This window comes from Ruditapes philippinarum, unplaced genomic scaffold, assembly GCF_026571515.1.
Source record: "Ruditapes philippinarum isolate M1 unplaced genomic scaffold, ASM2657151v2 ctg2012_1_1_1_1, whole genome shotgun sequence".
NCBI classification, from domain to species: Eukaryota; Metazoa; Mollusca; class Bivalvia; order Venerida; family Veneridae; genus Ruditapes; species Ruditapes philippinarum.
Window position 1 is genome coordinate 204402 of NW_026864155.1, and position 19088 is coordinate 223489.

The 19088-nt window shown below is 31.8% G+C and overlaps 2 protein-coding genes across 5 annotated transcripts in view; one reads left to right on the forward strand and one right to left on the reverse strand.

Moving 5' to 3' along the window:
• Positions 1-605: 605 nt before the first annotated feature.
• LOC132724605 (monocarboxylate transporter 9-like) lies at positions 606-10545 on the forward strand. 4 transcript variants are annotated; one of them, XM_060709489.1, is made up of 7 exons: positions 659-713; positions 3661-3759; positions 4479-4862; positions 5994-6137; positions 6750-7544; positions 8070-8120; positions 8618-10545. In XM_060709489.1, the coding sequence occupies exons 3-7, from the start codon at positions 4481-4483 to the stop codon at positions 8737-8739; spliced, it is 1494 nt and encodes a 497-aa protein (XP_060565472.1). In that variant the 5' UTR covers positions 659-713; positions 3661-3759; positions 4479-4480; the 3' UTR covers positions 8740-10545. The 4 variants fall into 4 exon arrangements, with proteins under 4 accessions (XP_060565474.1, XP_060565472.1, XP_060565471.1 ...); XM_060709490.1 differs by lacking the exon at positions 659-713 and adding an exon at positions 1257-1382; XM_060709491.1 differs by lacking the exon at positions 3661-3759 and having other exon boundaries at positions 606-713.
• Positions 10546-13713: 3168 nt separating this feature from the next.
• The window catches only part of LOC132724627 (uncharacterized), a 57316-nt gene continuing 51941 nt past the window's right edge, over positions 13714-19088 (reverse strand). Inside the window, exons 13-20 of the mRNA XM_060709563.1 lie at positions 17660-18505; positions 17119-17387; positions 16862-16960; positions 16597-16695; positions 16284-16391; positions 15326-15487; positions 14688-14902; positions 13714-14003 (exon numbers count right to left, since the gene is read on the reverse strand). Of these exons, the coding sequence (XP_060565546.1) occupies positions 13856-14003; positions 14688-14902; positions 15326-15487; positions 16284-16391; positions 16597-16695; positions 16862-16960; positions 17119-17387; positions 17660-18505 (1946 nt within the window). The 3' untranslated portion in view covers positions 13714-13855. The remainder of the gene's footprint in view (positions 14004-14687; positions 14903-15325; positions 15488-16283; positions 16392-16596; positions 16696-16861; positions 16961-17118; positions 17388-17659; positions 18506-19088) is intronic.

Genomic DNA, 19088 nt, shown 5'->3' on the forward strand with positions numbered 1-19088 from the left:
ATGCGTTTGCGACCAGCATGGATCCAGATCAGTCTGCGCATCCGCGCAGTCTGATCAGGATCCATGCTGTTCGCTATCAGTTTCTCTACTTGAAATAGGGTTTGTAAGCGAACAACATGGATCCTGATCAGACTGCGCGGCTGCGCAGGCTGGTCTGGATCCATGCTGGTCGCAAACGCATTACGTTGGTTTTGTTCTGAGGCGGTTTAAATGATTTCGATGGCATGGAAAGGGTGTTTTTTATCATGATTTGTGTTGAATATTTAATATATTTGAAAAAATGAAAACTATGTTACAAGAATTAGCAAAGAAATTATAGAAAAGGTATTTTATAAGTATAAATTGTATAATAGAAGGAAATGATATTTCACGGTGGGGGGGGGCAATTTATAGAAATAATAAACTTATCGTGGCTCAGAAGTCGCCATTACTCTTTTGTATTACTATACATTTCCCCCGTGATATTGCTTAACAGCCAGTGACCCCTAAAGATCTATAGTCGTTGACCTTAAAGATTGTCATGTGTAACCATTTGGTCACGACTCATCTATAGTACTGATAATCATGAATATAAAATGAAAAAAAAATTATATTTCAATATACTTTTACATGAAATACTTCGCGCGTTTAATCGTTAAATATCTTCACTATATAACCATAGTCGAATGCTGTATGTACTTGTATAACGCAAGGATAGTGTCGGATTTGTAGAGGTAAGGTTTTATTTCAAACTATGTTTTCATTATATTATATATATGTACAATGTACATGGTTTAATTTAGGTAGTACATGTATGCATTATATAAAACTATGCTTTCATTTATTCACCGTCTATAAATAAATAAAATTACAAAGTCATATCGATGTTATCGATTCCGAATTAGAAAAAAATATACTTAATAATTATTAACACACGATCGTACATGCCGAGAACAGCAAAATGTAACAATGGATATATGAATTGGAACATGCAAGAAAAACTATTCCAAATGTAGCCACATAAGATATAAGAATTGGACAAGACATACAATTCCAGAATGATATAATTAGAATATTATAAAAAATGTTATTACAATTTAAGTTTTTATTTGCCCATTATTACATTATTATATCATATAAAACCCTTGTCATGTTGGAATTGTAAGTAGATTATGTATCAAGGCTCTGTCAGACAAGACTCTACAGTATTGTTGATAATTCAATTTTTGTATGTACTCCTTTCAAAATTCCTTATTTTCATTTTAGTTCCACCCATTATTTTCTCGTTTAGGACAAACGCATTCTTTTACTTTGAGGCCATTTGTCGCTTTTCATAGAATGGCACATGTATCTATGTGTCACGTTGAAGACTACCTGATAAGACTTCATGATAACAACCATAGGTTAGGTTTCCAGTTTTGATTATTACATCATATTTATTTATCTTATGTTCCTTTAACATCTTTAAATATCTCGTATGGTATTTTGTCTTTCTTTCCTACAATATCTTGGAATAACTAGTATAATAATGTGCACTAAACAAAATTTTAGTAATTTGATTATTCACATCCCTTGAAATAGTATTAGACTGTTCCATATTTAAAGGTGACTTGAGTTCATGATAAACATTCAAAATGACAAGGGTTGAAATACAGTGTTATATCATTTTTATAAACCTTATGATCATTTAATATGTTTTGTTTTGCTTTGTTTTGGCAGCAACACCTTATTTTTCTTTATCCAGGATGTATATAATGGTCTCACGTGCATCAAAATAGTAAACATCACAAAATCGACTTGCTTACATGTGCATTAAGTATTATTCAGTGAATTACTGAATTCTAAATTTATAGGTCATCTTTTGACATGTGATAAGAACACGAATGTCCGGATTCTGTACTTTCAGTGCCTAAAAGGGTGGATGGGCCCTCATTAAGCATAGAATAAACACAGACCTTAATCTACCTGAACTGTAAGTCTTCTGCGCAGACTAGCCAATCTCTAAACTGTTGCTATCTCATTTTTATGGTATTTTCATGTTGAAAACCTATATATGGACTGTGAAATACACAGCTCCAAATTCAAAGGAACTCCATTACACATAAACAGCAGCCTAAAACACTGTTTCAGGAATACAGTTGTTAAAGATCATGTATGTTGTAATTGAGGTTGTATATCACACTTAATAACATTATATATATATACTGTATGTATATAATCATGCTTATAAAACAATTTTCAAACATCGAAGAATATGTAAATTATGTACTGCAAATATTTGTACATATTATATGTAATCATTAAAATATATGCATTCATTTCTTATTGAAAAATTTGACTTAGACTTTATAGAAAATATTTTTTTTATTACAGCCAAGTCCAATTGATTTTAGGGTCATAAGGTCAAAGTTCCATTTGGCCCACAGTGTTCGAACGTCATAGTACGATTGTCAATATTGAGTAGAAGACCCCTAGTAATTTTTGGGTCAGAAGGTCAAAGGTCAAGGTCACTATAACCTTGAAACTGAAAACGGTTTTTGCTCAATAACTTAAGTATTAATCAACCTACAGCTGTAAAATTTTATAGGATGAACAATCATGTCCAATAAATGACCCTTATTGATTTTAGGGTAATAAGGTCAAAGGTCAGGGTCACAATCATCTTTACACTGAAAATTGTGGTTTCTGGAGCATAACTTAAGTTCCTTTTAGCCCACAGTATTCAAACTTCATAGGATGATTGTCAATATTGAGTAGAAGACCCCTTATAATTTTTGGGTAACAAGGTTAAAGATCAGGGTCACAATGATCTTTACACTGAAAAGTGTGGTTTCTGGAGTATAACTTAAGTTCCCTGTAGCCCACAGTGTTCAAATGTCATAGGATGATTGTAAATATTGAGTAAAAGACCCCTAGTAATTTTTGGGTCAGAAGGTCAAAGGTCAAGGTCACTATAACATTAAAACTGAAAACGGTTTTTGCTCAATAACTTAAGTATTAATCAACCTACAGCTACAAAATTTTATAGGATAAACAACCATGTCCAATAAATGACCCTTATTGATTTTAGGGTCATAAGGTCAAAGGTCGGGGTCACAATCATCTTTACACTGAAAATTGTGGTTTCTGGAGCATAACTTAAGTTTCTTTTAGCCCACAGTATTCAAACTTCATAGGATGATTGTCAATATTGAGTAGAAGACCCCTTATAATTTTTGGGTCACAAGGTCAAAATTCAAGGTCACTATTACCTTAAAACTGAAAACGGTTTTCGATCAATATCTTAAGTATTAATCAACCTACAGCTGTAAAATTTTATAGGATGAACAGCCATGTCCAATACACAACCCTATTGATTTTAGGGTCATAAGATCAAAGGTCAGGGTCACAATGACCTTAACTTTCTGGAGCATAACACAAATTCCAGTTTGGCTTACAATGTTCAAACTTCATAGGATGATTGCCTGTATTGAATAAAAGATCCGTATCTATATTGGGGTCACAAGGTCAAATGTCAATATCAAATGACCTTAATATTGTTAACAGTTTTACAACTGTAAAACTTCATAGGATGATCACTTATAATGAGTACATTAATTATATTTCCTAAAAAATTTGCTTATATTATGTTATACCCCTGGCGTCTTCTCGTTTATACGTCGTATCATTTTTACTTACAAGATAACAACTTATAACAACTTGATGGTGGTGCTTTGGAAACATCAACTCTATATATATGAAGGTTCTTTAGCTGTAAAGGAGGATTGCTTTTTGAAGGAGGTAACACTGTTCTATATTGATATATATTGGAACAGACTTTAGTTGTTGATAGGCTCCGCCTCCATAGCATGCTACATGTAACATCACTTGTGTATTAAATCTTGGAATATTAAGACGTACTCTTGTTGTCTCTTCTAGTTCAAATTATACAATAGTATATTTTACTGGACATCTCATTTGAGATAAATATTCTTGATAATATACTTGTCATTAAAACAAAACATACAACAAACACGTTATTTAATACCCATGTCTTACAAATGCTTCATCCTTACTGGAAAAAAAACACTTTCAGGCATATAATGCTCCGCCTAGCGGTGCTCTTGTTACATAATGTAATGTAATTTAACCGTTTTTCTATGCGTTTTTTTTGTAACATATGCAACTACTTAAACATTTATGTATAATGCAACAATATATTCATGATTCATTCAGTCAAATTAACTAGGCTGTGAAAGTAAAATGATAATTTGGTTTTTTGATACAAGCAAGCATATGACAGATGTAGGTTTCTCGTTCATGAATAAAATGATATGGATTTTGTTATGAAATAAGCATGTTTGAAGAAGCATGCAGACATTCGCTTAGTTTCCAATACTGGACTTTTAATTTGTACTGGAATATTGTATTAAGTATAAATTGACCATCTGAAAAAGAACACGTAAGAAAATATATTTCCGTCTTTTGACTAAATGAAGGACTTTGTTATTTTTCAAAAGGTATGCCGGAAATAGAAGGAAATAATTACGAAGAAAGTGCAGATGAATGTCATTGTCGTCTGAAGACTACAAATGAGTCTTTATTGGAGGATGGGATCAATGTATCTTACAGTTTTGATCTCAAAACTGAGGAAAGTCGGGAATTTCTGAATAGCTCTTTATTGAAATCTGAAGGAAACGCGCGCGCGCACCCAAACTTTAATGACGTTGATCGAGGATGGGCCTGGGTCGTATTGGCGGGAAGTTTTGGAACGTTTTGTCTGATGGGAGCAACGCAATTTTCAGCAGGAATAGTTCACATGATTCTACTGGACAAATACGATTCTGGCGTGTCACTGGCATCGGTGGCAGGGGCCGTCCATGTATCTATAATCAGTATTGCAGGTTGGTGTCATCTTTACATTGACTTTAGAAAAATAATATATATTTTAGTATATATTCACTGCACTATTTAGTATACATGTATATAAAAAAGACAAAATTTACAATGTTTACAAACACTTACAATTTTGCCAATTCTTCAATTTCACATGGCTTTGATTCGCATAATTTTGTACAGATTCGGTTAATGAATTGATGGATATATCACTTCAGTGAATAAAAAAACGCCAATATGTAGTCAGTGCCATCTAAGAGAATCTTACTTGACTCTGTCTTAATTCCAACCGACAATACGCTTGGTTTCAATATGTTTTAATATAACACTGGCATTTCGCTCGGAGCCAGGCCAGTTAAAGCCAGCTTATCTTTTAAAATACTATTATAACTACGTATTTCAACAACAACTGGTTTATACCTAGAGTAGATACGTTTTTGTTTAATTAGAGGCATTTTATGCTTCACAAGAGGCTGTGCGACTCTAGATGTTTGAACCTATTTTCAAAATGTCCTTTACTACACTTAATATCTTATATGGACTTGTCCATATTTATTTACTTGAATGTCCATCTTCAAATCTCGATAAAGCATTAATTTTTAGGGGGAAACACGTTCTGACGACAAGAATGTGCCGGGTGATCTTGGACTGCACTTGGCGCGTGTGTAGAATCAGTTGCCACATGCAGGCTAGCTAAGAGTTAATCAAATCAAATATCAGTAGCTTTAACAATGTAATTCTCGCAGTCCAAGAGACGAATAGACGGTTTAGAATTTGTACATCCAGAAGTGCCGAATTGTTCTGTATATCTTGACATTGACAATATTTTGTAAACTAGGTGTAAACTAGGTGTCCTTTTTTTTTAATTTTAATTTATCACAGAGATTAACAAAAAACCTGAAGGTATGCTGCTTTAATAATATCATTATAATGTGTATTACTGCAGAGAATGCATGTTGTTATCCGTTTTCTTCGCCATTACCTTGACATTCTGTTACTTACTAATTAGTAATATACATTATATGTTTACAAGGACAATATACTGGTTAATAAATACTACGGTGTTCTAAACGTGCCATTAATAATTATATACGGAACAACCAGAACACCGTGTATCACCACCATACTATTCTTTGCAGCACCTATATCAACCTTTGTATTGGAACGCTTCAGTTGTCGCGTTGCTATAGTAACGTCAGGATGTTTGTTCTTCCTTGGTTACTTAGGAACAGCATTTGCACCAAATATTGAATGTGTCATTTTCACATACGGAATAGTTGCAGGTAAGATTTAAAATAAATCAAAGATTAATTTCATAAATTTTAAGTGCTGTGTGACTAACTTTTGTTAACAAGTTTCAAGAATTTAAACAGACCGTTGTTGAGGATCGGACTTTGCGGCGGATTTTATTCAGTATATTTTTTATTTATTTTGGAAACCTTTCGTCCTACATTCAATTTGATGTGCAAATACCAATTTAGAGATACATGTATATATTGACAAACACATTAAAATAAAATTTCAGACCCGTTTAGATCCGATTGTTTTGTACAAGAGAAAAAAGAGACTTTAGCACCTAAACAAAACACTTGAATGACAATGGCATATTCTAGTAGTTATGACGTAATAAAATCTATCAAACCTTATTTATTAGCAATCATTCTTTTCGGACATATTTTACAATAAGAGATACTTTAGTTTTTGTTGATTGATTAGGCCTGTGTTCATGTTTTTAGTGTTAAAGTCAATTATCGTTATCTCGAAATCGCTTTTCCCGATGTTTTTGTTATCTCGAACAAATTTTGAAAGTCCAGGTTTTTCCTTCTTCATCTATAGCGAATTGTTTGTATTCTGTCCAGTGATTCAACATACAATATATCTCTTGCATTCTATAGGTTTTGGAGGAGCACTTGGCTACACAGCAAACATGGTTCTAGTCGGTTATTACTTCCAAAAGAAAAGAAATATAGCAATGGGTATTGCTGTATCCGGTGCTGGGTTTGGAATATGCGTTCTGTCTCAACTTATGCTGTATATTCATACACAATATGGTTCTTTTGGATTCTTTTTGATAATGTCTGGAATATTTGCACAAAGTATAGTTTTTGGAATGGTAGCGAAACCTAGCCAGTTAGAGATATATACTAAAGCTAGGCGAAGGGAACTAGCCATTGCTAATAACAGTGACAGTGATACTTTTGATGTTTGTAACCATGCAAAAGCATATTTGACTGTTTTATCAAATAAAGCGGTTCTTTTCTTAAGCTTAGGAATGTTTAAATTTTGTCTTGCAACTTATCTAATATATATGCACTTTCCACATTACGTTGTCGAGATGGGGTTTTCGCCGTCTGTCGCTGCAAATTTTCTCTCGTTGTCTGGGATATTAACCGTGGCTGGAAGAATTTTAACCGGCTCTTTTGCTTCTGTGAAATGTGTAAGGGAGGATATCTTATATTGTCTACCAATGTTTGTATTAGGTTTTATGACAATTCTGTATCCATATATTTCAAGTACGTTTGCAGGGAATTTGACTTACACAGTATTTCTAGGATTACTTTACGGGAATGCGTATGTATTGACAGCGAGTGTTTCTGTTCGGTATACAGGCATTGTCAACCTCGCTAAAGCTATTGGTGTCCAGTATTTTTTCGCTGGTTTAGGGGCGTTAATAGGACCAGTTATAGCAGGTAAGTATCAGCTACTTTACTGTCTTTTAAGAAAGAAAATTAATTTTGTTATAAATGAAAAAAAAGTAAAGTTAATCAACTGATTTGCATTATTGATCTAGTATCTAGATCTATATTTCGAAAGGGAGTGGTGGCCAAGTGGTTAAAGTGTTAACCTCTCAATCTAGGGACCATGTGTTCAAGTCCTACTTGGGTGAGAGCGATGTTTCTTCTTATGGTACCAGTACAGGTTGGTACCCGGAAGCGGAATAGAAAGTGATAAAAGTGGTTCAAAGAACTTGTTCCACAATTGAGCTTAAAAATTGTCTAGATCATTTACCAAGTAAATTATCAATTTATTTTATTTATTATGTGTTTTTTGTTTGTTTGTTGTTTTTTTAGCGGGGGCTGGAGTGAATTTATCACACAAGTGATGATGGCTCCACGAGATCGACCTTTTTTGCATATTGACAAATGTATAATAATTATATAATGCATGACAAATGTATATCAACTAAGATTGTGTATAATTATATATATTTGTAGGAATCATCATAGATGCTGGTGGGTTATTTGACGAAGCTTTCTTCACAGCTAGTAAGTTTTAATGATAACTTTCTTTGTACGATTTGTAAATAATGACAATGACAATAGATTTTATTTAGCACAAAATGTTTATAGCAACAAATGATGAAACAATTCCAATACACATTCCATATATACAAATAGTGAGCATTAGTGCAAAGGCAGTAATAATCTATTCGGCATGTTTCTTTAGGGAAGAAATCATTCTTTCGCAGTATAGGACGAAAGGCTGCATATAAGCCGTTCTATTTTATGTTAGTATATTACTAAATCAATTAAATAAATACCAATATTTTTATTGTATTACCGACGTTGCTGATTGAACGGTGCGGCATCGTCGGATACCCACGGTTGATTAACGTTAATGGTTCAGTCGTGGGTTACCGACGATGATTGAACGGGAGACTGGTACATTTTACAAATTCAAAATCACTGGTACATAACAAACTGATGTTAACTTTATTTACTCTTTTTTTTTGTTTGCTATGTATCTTTTGGAATATTTTCAGGTGCCTTCTTATTGCTGGCAGGTGTGGTAAGCGGGATGGCCACGTTTGTGTCCCAGCCAAATTCTCAGGAAATAGAAATTGAAGAGACGGAGTTCAATAAAAAGACAAGCACTCCTCTCTGATTCGAAAAAGATTTCCTAGCATGCGCAATTTAAATATATTGATGAAAATAGTAACCAAATTCATTTTTTTTTATATTTCCTGATTAAGTCTGTTTAATTGTTTTTTAAATGTTCATTATAGTACAGGAAAACTCTAATATAACTTGCTAAATTTCCTTCCTGCAAAGAGTAGTTCAAAATCTATGATACAGAATTCTTTCAGGGTATGAATATTTAAAAAAAAATTAAAACCTAAATCTAGTTTGTTGAGTAAGCTATTAAATAAATTAGCCATAGTAAAAATCTCTAGTAATTATTGATTTATTTATTCAAATGGTAAAGATGATCAATGTTTTTTCTAGTGAGATTGAACTTTTAACATATTTTCAAGAATGGAAATATTAGAAAATGGTTTCAATTTTTATGGAAAATGCATTGTCCGTGCAGTGATCGAAGTGTGCATTATACTGAAAAGTAATAAATATTCTGAGGTTGAGATATATTAAACACATATTAAATCTATTCTAAGGTGTTTTAATTTAACTGATAAGTTTCTGACAACTATCAGGTAACTTGTTATGTAGTTCTTACTTCAAAAGAAGTTTGAAATTATAAATGTACACTTTTTGTTAGATTATGAATATGTTCGACCAATTTCGGACTATTTGAAAATTGTCACATGTTTTGTTCAATAAGCTATAAAATGAAATAGCCATGGTAAAATCTCTTAAAAAAACTGGTGATTTGTTTCCTAAAATGATGTAGATAATTATTATCTATTCTATTTTTATTGAATATAAATTAATTTTTTTTTTAAAAATGTTAAAATTGGTATTTGGATTAAATTTTTTTAACAAAAAATGCATTGTCCGAGCACCGTTTTGAAACATTTATGATACTGAAAAATAAAAAAATGTGAAAATATTTTAGTTTTTGTATTATTATTTTCATAGAATTGATGGAAGTAGACTATAAAACACATATTTGGATAGTCTAAAATGATAATTTCGAAAATAAGACCTTGTTATGTTACTTAGGTCTTCACTTTATTTTCTCCATTTTCTGAAATTGAGGGTGACCATATTGAAACACAAATATCTAGAGTTGTAGGTAAAAGATGTTAAAAATCCTGCAATTACATGCTTAAATATTATATATTTGAAAAAGAAATGTTTCTTTGTTATTCTTGAAAGTGCCCATTAGGGTCCGTAATCCTTAAGTGACGGCGTGTTATAGTAGTTAACGCGTCGGACTTGTACTTTAAGAATTGATGGCTGGCCGTGTGGGTTTGAACACCGACATTTCATTGAGCATTGAGCAAGAAATACTACACTCATTTCTTAAGTTTGGTAAAATCAAGGAACGTATCCGAGTGTGTGTGTCTATAAGCTTATATAGCTTCATTAATGTTGTATAAAAACTTGCGGCTATACATGTACAATGTATAATTATCTGGTCGTCTGTCTCGCGAGAGTGACAGAACGCCAAAATGGCGGCACCCGTAAACTTATTTCTCAAGTAAAAAATAGTGTCTTAAAACACGAATTTCTCACTTATAGGATTGATGTCAACAGAAAAACGGTCATGGTACCTCTTTTTAAATGATGAATATTTATATTAGACATACATCAATCCATCCATTCCTATTCCTTTAAACTACTAGTACTATTTTTCACTCATAGTTTCATTATTTTGGTCATAATTTTTTTTTATTATTATCACTATTTATTATCATTGATATTTCCTTGTCCTATGTTAGTTCAAATTATTTTTTCAACATTATTATCATTGTTATCATCATCATCATCATCATCATCATCATCATCATTATTATTATTATTATTATTATCCTTATTATTACAATTAACATTATTATCATCATCATCGTCATTATCATATTATTATTATTATTATCATCATTATTATTATTGAATAACTGCGTTGTATCAATTCCGTCAGTCATAACTACTCTGACTGTATACAAAACTTGCTCTGAAACTAAGAAAAAAAAATTTCACCCCATGCCGCATTTTTTAAAATTCATTTTTGAAGCTGTACTATTTGAATTTTTTTAATCAAGTTTGCATGTATAAAATAAAGGATAAAAAATTAAATAAAAGGCCTGGCACGTTTTGTTTGGAGATTTAATGCATTTGTAAGACAACCATCATACTTATGCACAATGAGTGCAATTCTTTTGGCGGGACGACAAAAATTCCCATTCATCAATTTTTTATTTTAACGTTTTAGCAATACGCACATATATTATAAATGTGTATTTTAATAAGGCCACTTCTTTTCTTATTCGTGAACTTGAATTCACAATAGTAGATTCATGTTTTCTGTAAAATTGGATTACATAGGTACTAATGCTTTAACCAACATTCATGAAAATGAAATCTTTTATATTGAAATATAATGTCAACCAATATGTGATATTTTACAGATTATTTAATGATACATGAAACACATCAAAATTATTATCAAGATATAAAACAAACATAAATCAAAGAGATACAGCAGAGATAAACAAATACAGACTTTCATCATTTTGATGGAGATAAATAAATCAAGACTTCCGTCATTTTGATGGAGATAAATAAATCAAGACTTCCGTCATTTTGATGGAGATAAACAAATCAAGACTTACGCCATTTTGATGGAGATAAATAAATCTATACATCCACCAAAAATGATGAAGATAATTAAATCTCAACTTCAACCAAAATAGATGGAGCTAAATAAATCTAGACTTTCAACAAATAATGACAGAGATAAATAAATCTAGACTTTAAGCAAAAATGATGGGAATAAATAACGTCCATCATTTTGATGGCGATAAATAAATTTAGACTTCTATCACTTTGAAAGAGATAAATAAATCTAGACTTTCAACAAAAAATGACAGAGATAAATAAACCTAGACTTTCAAAAAAAAAATGACGGAGATAAATAAATCTGCACTTTAAGCAAAAATGATGGCAATAAACAACTTCCATCATTTTGATGGAGATAAATAAATTAAGACTTCTATTACTTTGAAAGAGATAAATAAATCTAGAATTCCACCATTTTGATAGAGATAAATAAACCTAGACTTTCAACAAATAATGACGGAGATAAATAAATCTGCACTTCAAGCATAAATAACTTCCATCATTTTGATGGAGATAAATAAATTAAGACTTCTATCACTTTGAAAGAGATAAATAAATCTAGAATTCCACCATTTTGATAGAGATAAATAAATCTAGACTTTCAACAAATAATGACGGAGATAAATAAATCTAGACTTCAAGCAAAAATGATTGGAATAAACAACTTCCATTATTTTGATAGAGATAAATAAATTAAGACTTCTATCACTTTGAAAGAGATAAATAAATCTAAACTTTCACCAAAAATGATGAAGATTTCCAGCAGTTTAGGAGGAAATAAATATAGGTCTTCATCATTCCAAAACAACAAAAATCAAATAAAACTCTTCAGTTTTCATTAGTGTAATAAATATAAAACATTTATAGACCCTGTAATTAATGACATTGCCACATTTTTTATGCATGTAAGAAAAATATTCGGGTATGCATAAGACGAGACGAAATTTTCACTGCTCTTATGATTCGTATCAGTGTCTGAATTGTTTGTGTTTGAGTGGGGAATTTATAAACGATTTTTCCTCATTTTTTGGACAATATCACTGGTAACGGGACGTTAGAAAGAATACATAGTACATTTTTTATACAAAATTGTTTATGCAATTCTCTAGATTAAAATGTTAACTTAAAGGGTCTTTATAAAAACTGTCAAATTTTACATCGCATACTATTATTAACAAAACTACATTTGCTTAACATGGCCTAGTTGTGGGCATCATGCTTCTTGTTGACAGATGAAATGCTAATATCAAAATAAAAATATTATATACTGAAGCGGATAGTGCGTATAGGGTAATAATTGTTGAAAAACATAATAGAAAAATAACTCAGACATAATTATGATGTACATGTATGTTAACTATTTTTTAGTCATATAATGTCCGTGTATCTTAGACTCAAAATGTACGTGTATCTTAAAAAATGTATTGTGCTTATGTCAGTCATATACATTATGCACGTGTTTCTGTGACACATAATATACTTGTATCTTAGATACACATTATACGTGTATCTTAGACAAATAATGTATGTGTATCATATACACATAATGTAAGTGAATCATAGACACATAATGTATTTGTATCTTAGACACATATACGTGTAGACACATGGTATACGTGTATCTAACAGACATGGTATACGTGTATCTTAGACACATTATGTACGTGTATTTTAGACTTTAGACACATACTAGACGTGTATCTTAGACACAAAATGTGCTCGTATCATAAACATTAATTTACAAAATGTATGTGTACCTCAGAACATAATGTACGTATATCTTAGACACATTATGTACATGTATCTAAGACACAAAATGCATGTGTATCTAACACATATATAGTATACGTGTATCTTAGACACATTATGTACCTGTATCTAAAACACATAATGTACGTTTATCTTAGACACATTATGTACGTGTATTTTAGACACATACTGGACATGTATCTTAGACACAAAATGTGCTCATATCTGGACACATAATGTATATGTACCTCAGACACATAATGTACGTGTATCTTAGCCACAGACACATGGAAATCATGTCCGCTTTTATGCTACTCGGCGAATAACAGTGAATTACAGAATCACTAAATGTATGATTATGTCAAAATAACAATATCATTATTAACTGCACACTAAATAGGTTTGGAACCAAATTGTTATTTTGACATAATCATATAAAGTTTCTATGATTCTGTAATTCACTGTAATTCACCAATAGCATAAAAAGCGGACATAATTTTCATACTCATGTGATATCTAAAAGTCCAAATCTACAATATATACCAAAAATGATTCTTATCAGTTAAAACCATATCTTGACTATGAAAAATAAGTTACTATGTGTATAATAATCATGGTAAATAAGGACAATAATTTGTATTCCACGAAATTTTAAATCATATTTTAGTTTTCCTTTTCTTCACATGATCAACTAAATGCAATTTAAAAGCATATTCTGAACATTCCGAACTCTATTTTTCCATTTTCGTAATGACTTTTCTAAATTGATCATCTTCAAGTTCTCTCAGCAATTGCTGATCCACATTTTGCAACGTAACACCTTTGACTCCCAGTTCTTCACCTACTCTCTGAAGATATGTGTCGTCTGGATAACCAAACCTGGAAGTGTATATATATGAAAATGTAGTTAAAAACAATACCAAAGACATAACAATTCAAATTGCGTTAAATGTTTCACGGCAGTAACCAAACCATCCGCACAATTGGACGTATTGGGTTGCACAGCCAAAAAAAGTTTCATTTTGAACACGCAAAATTATTTTATCTGAAACAATTCTATTATAAACGTAAGAATATTGGGAAATAAAAACTTATGGTCAGGATTGTACTTATATATTACATATATTATATTACATATATCTATATTTCCTTCATTATCAAACACATTGAACTATAGAAAAGGAGCATTAAGCGCCAGAAATTATTACATGTACTTATTTCCTGTAGAAAGGACAACATAAATGTATGTTTTAGAATGCTTTAATAAAGGATTTTCGTGCGAGATGCTAATCATCTGAAAAGAATAGCAATGAATGTAAAATTATTTGTGATACAGGTAGCAAAATGTAATCAAAGTGGCATTTTGTCTTCGATACAAAATACTAAATCATTTTAAGTTAATTTATTGCCAAAATCTAAAAGAAGCAAAAGATTGGTCATTTACATAGCCAATGAGTAACATTCTGGAAACTATAACATGTACCAAGAAATAAAAGGTTTTTGCTTAATAAAAATGGTAACATATTTTAGGATAAATGGGTCTTAAAGTAATCCGTATCTTACTGCGTGTTTGGCCTCATATCTGTTTTATGATGGACATCATTCCATGTTATCACACTCTCTTTTCCGGTTGTTCTTGAAGTCCCTATGGTGAATACAAGACGACGTTCAAATGCAACTGTTAACATGCAACATATTTGTCTGCCTTGTTGGTTATCTGGTAAGTAGGCAGTACGTCGTATGCCTTTATAAGCCATCCCAGGGTGTGGATGTTCAGCCTGTACATAATGAATTCAGAATATAATACGTGCTTACAACTTCAAACATGACATTTTTGCAAAAACCCATATGTTTTATAAGGGCTTTTACGTATTTGCTTTTCCACAATATTTTAAAGAAAGGCAACCAATATGTATTTGTTTAATTTGTGTACGGAAAAGAAGAACGACTACAAAAACTATATCATTGGACCTTTTTGTATGTATGATAAATGCCGCTAAAGAAGTCAGAAAGACCGAAAACTACGGCTAACATATATTATGTATTTTATTATGTATTATGATGTTTTGCAAAGTTTCTTATCAATCTGTTTAACTGTAACAAAAAATACATCTTATTCTTTACATAAGAGGTTAAAAAAATCAGTGACGGTGACATTGAAAGATATAAAAACTGTCTCTTGAAAACATAAGTTTAAATACCCCTTGTATTCCTGAATCGAAAGTGTAGCATATAGCAATGCTTTTATATTTCTCATATCCTGCAACAGAGGCAGGTTGCTTCACAATTTCCATTCTTCCATCAGGTTGATCTCCAGTTACGATCCCGCAAACTTTCCCACACGTAGGACATACCATTCTCACCTAATGTTAAAATACACTGAGACATGACTGAAGTTACTTTTGTTTTCTTGATCTATTGTTTTATGATAGATATTTCTTCTGTAACGTTTCATAGTGATAAGTTATGATGAAATTTAAGACAATGTTGATGAATAAGCGCACATGTATATCATTTCACATTTGAAAAGGATATAAAACTACATGTATATTGAAATGTAAATAATTATCAAAATAACTGTTTGTTATGCTTTCATTATCGTACAAATGATTTCACATACAATAGCATTACAATATTTTGTTAGGGGAAATTATGTTTTATATAACCATATGAAATCTCCTTTAACACATGACCAAAAAGGTATGGACATATCATGACTGTATAAGATTTGTTTTATATCTTTATAAAGATAATTTTTCAGTATATAAGCCGATAAAATAATTTAGAGGAAGATCTTCAAGTAATTGAAAGAATCAAGCGTACTGTTTTGTTTGTTTGTTTTGTTTCATTTTAAGTCATATAGGCGGGTAGTTTCCTAATCATCGTTCCTGGAGAGTTATACCAGTACTAGTACCAGTACTAGACTACCTTCCTCCGTGCTAAAATACCAAAACATCTCCTGAGGATCGAACCCACGCAAGAGAGGTAACTGGATTAGAAGCCATCGACTCTTACCCCTCGGCCACGGAGGCGATACATCAAGCGTACTGAGGCATTGCCAGTGATATATGCCGTGTCCTACAACTCCAATATTCTGTTTCTAACCCGTAATTGTAAGTACGAAAAAACCAGACAGACAATTATTTGCAAAATAATTACTCTGAAGTATCCTTCGATGCATTCTGCACAAAACACGTGTCCACAAGGAAGTTTCTTTTCGTCTACGACTTTATCCATACATATAACACAGTCTTCCACGGCTTCAACCTGCAAAGAGGGTAAGGTAGTGTGTCAAAACAAAGTACACCCATTTTCTCCTATATACAAAACTTGATTGAAAAGAGATTCAACAAAGTTTAATTGACAACAATAGTTCGTGTACTCTTTATATAGAATACCGGTATATAAAATTTAACTATTTTGTAACCATTTTGTGTATAAAAAACTATAGAAAGTGAAAATCATTACTTACTCGATCATTTGATTCAAGTACATCCCCACCAGATGCTTCACTCTTTAATTTGCTTATTACAGATTTGTCTTCATCAAGTTGTTCTTCTTTATGTGGAAACTTGGAAAAACAACATGTCATTGAAAAGCGTAAGTCACAACTCGATCTTATTTCACCAAAGATTAATTCAAAACAATAATTCATATATTTAAAGAATATATAAAATTAAACTATTTTCTAATTATTTTGTGTATAGAAACAAAAGAAAGTAAAAATCATTACTTACTGGATCATGTGATGCATGTACATCCCCACCAGATGCTTCGCTCTTTAATTTGCTTACTACAGATTTGTCTTCGTCAAGTTGTTCTTCTTTATGTGGAAACTTGGAAAAACAACATGTCATTGAAAAGAGATAGTCACAACTCATATTTCACCACCAAAGTTTTAATGTAACTTTCTTTTGAGAATATATGAAATTCAACTATTTTTGTAACCATTTTTAGAATAAGAAAAGCAATAAAAGTAAAAATTATTACTTACTTGGTCATGTGATTCATGTATTTCTCCACCAGATGCTTCGCTCTTTAGTTTGCTTATTACAGATTTGTCTGTGTCTAGTTGTTCTTCTTTATATGAGGCATTCATCTCGTCTATAGTCTTAGTAAACACATCTTTGACAATAACTGCAACTTGCTCGTCATTAATTACTACATGAATCGTGAGTTTATCCCATTTTCTTGTTTGATAAAACTGTATTAGTTCATTCAAAAGCATTTCTGTGCATGTTCTTGCATCCACATCACCTACACCTATATCATAAAATGAAATACTTGTAGACTGTTCGCGTATATTTTTTTGGGGGGCTCTTGTTATAAGGTGACATTGCTAGTCTTTAATCTCTAGGGTTTATTAAAAAGAAGGTAGGCAACATGTAACCGCGTGTTCCTATGTTAACATTTCCTTGCTTTTTAGTCACATATAGTAAATAATTCAATGCTTCTTTAGTACATATATTCAGTGATTTAAATGTAACACAATAAGAAGTAACATTTATATTGATAGACTTATAAATTTCATTTACCTGTTCCTAATAAGGGCAAGGATACAGATGTAAATCTTCTTTCTGCAACTTCTTCAAATATTTTTCGGTACATTGTGCGTATTGCTGGTGGCTCTTTCCGCGGCATAATAGCATGTATTATCCACATATAGCTGTTTCTCCCTCCAGAAGTTGTGACAATATCACCAACTGATGGCATACAACGAAACTTAGTTGCCTTATCCCGCAGGTATTCTTCACCTCCATTTTTCGACAATAACTTCGCTACGATACCTTTGGCATTTCCTACTTTGTTTTCGCTACATACAACAGCTTGTATTCTTTGCAAGTTGATTATATCTCCACTATAAATTTGAACCTGTATACCAACCTCATCAAATTTGCACACAAGCGTTTTGTTGTCGTATTCATATGAAATATTCAAACATGCAGGGCGATCCCTTGTGATATTTTTAATTGTGTGATCTTTAACAGCTTCATCAGTATTGACAAATGTTTCCTGTTTGATAAACTTTGAATTGTTGACATTTGCAATATCTGAATTGTGCCCGATGACGGAATGTGCAACACCTGGCCAGCGTTTGCCAGTAAAATTGAAATGAGCACTATCTGGTCTGGCACTGGTAAAACGTCCACCGGTATCTGGCAATCGATCGGTTGGAGAGTGAGAAGTACCTGGACTTTGACGTGTTACAGAAGGCGCATTATCCGGAGTTGCTTGCACACTATTTCCCTCGTGAGGGAATTTGTGCGTCTGTGTTTCTGGAGTTAGTCTACCTTTAGACTGGAGCCATGATTGACATTTACCCACATTTTTTTCCATTCCAGTGATTTCAAAAATGATATTGACTTCTGTAGGCGTTACCACTGTGAACAAAATGCTTGATTTAACAAACAATAAACCAGAAAAAGTGTAAAAGGTGTCTGTTCATATATTTTGGCAAGGATCAAAGTTTATTTTTACAAGAGTCTTGGCAAGAGGTTAATGCATAATCTGGAGGAAATTGGCATAAACTATTTCCACAGTGGGTAAATGGCCAATTATTTCGAAATTTGCAATAAAACGTTAAATTTAGTAAATGCAACATTATATTTTATGCGTATCCTAAAACAAAAAAGCCAAACGGAAAGTATTCTTATACGAAAATTACGTTGACCTTACATCAAATAACGCATTAATAAACGTATATGTTTCAAATGAATAATCACTGGCAAAATAGGCTTTCCAAATAACATGGGACCTTTGTAAGGAAAGAACAGTTGTTTTGTAACAATTTAAGATGGTGATTAATTCAGAGACTGTCAACATGATTTTGACAAAAATAAAGGAAAAATATTGCAAAACACAGGATTAACTCGGGAAGTATTCACTTTTGAATCAAATAGCACAGGATTTCTCCTGTAAATATAAATAAAGGTTTATACCATCCGTTCAGGAATTTTAAAGAAT

Coding starts and splice junctions, on each gene's coding strand:
- LOC132724605 (XM_060709488.1), top strand. Junction 6,138..6,749: donor CACATACGGAATAGTTGCAG/GTAAGATTTAAA, acceptor TGCATTCTATAG/GTTTTGGAGGAGCACTTGGC. Junction 8,121..8,617: donor CGAAGCTTTCTTCACAGCTA/GTAAGTTTTAAT, acceptor GAATATTTTCAG/GTGCCTTCTTATTGCTGGCA.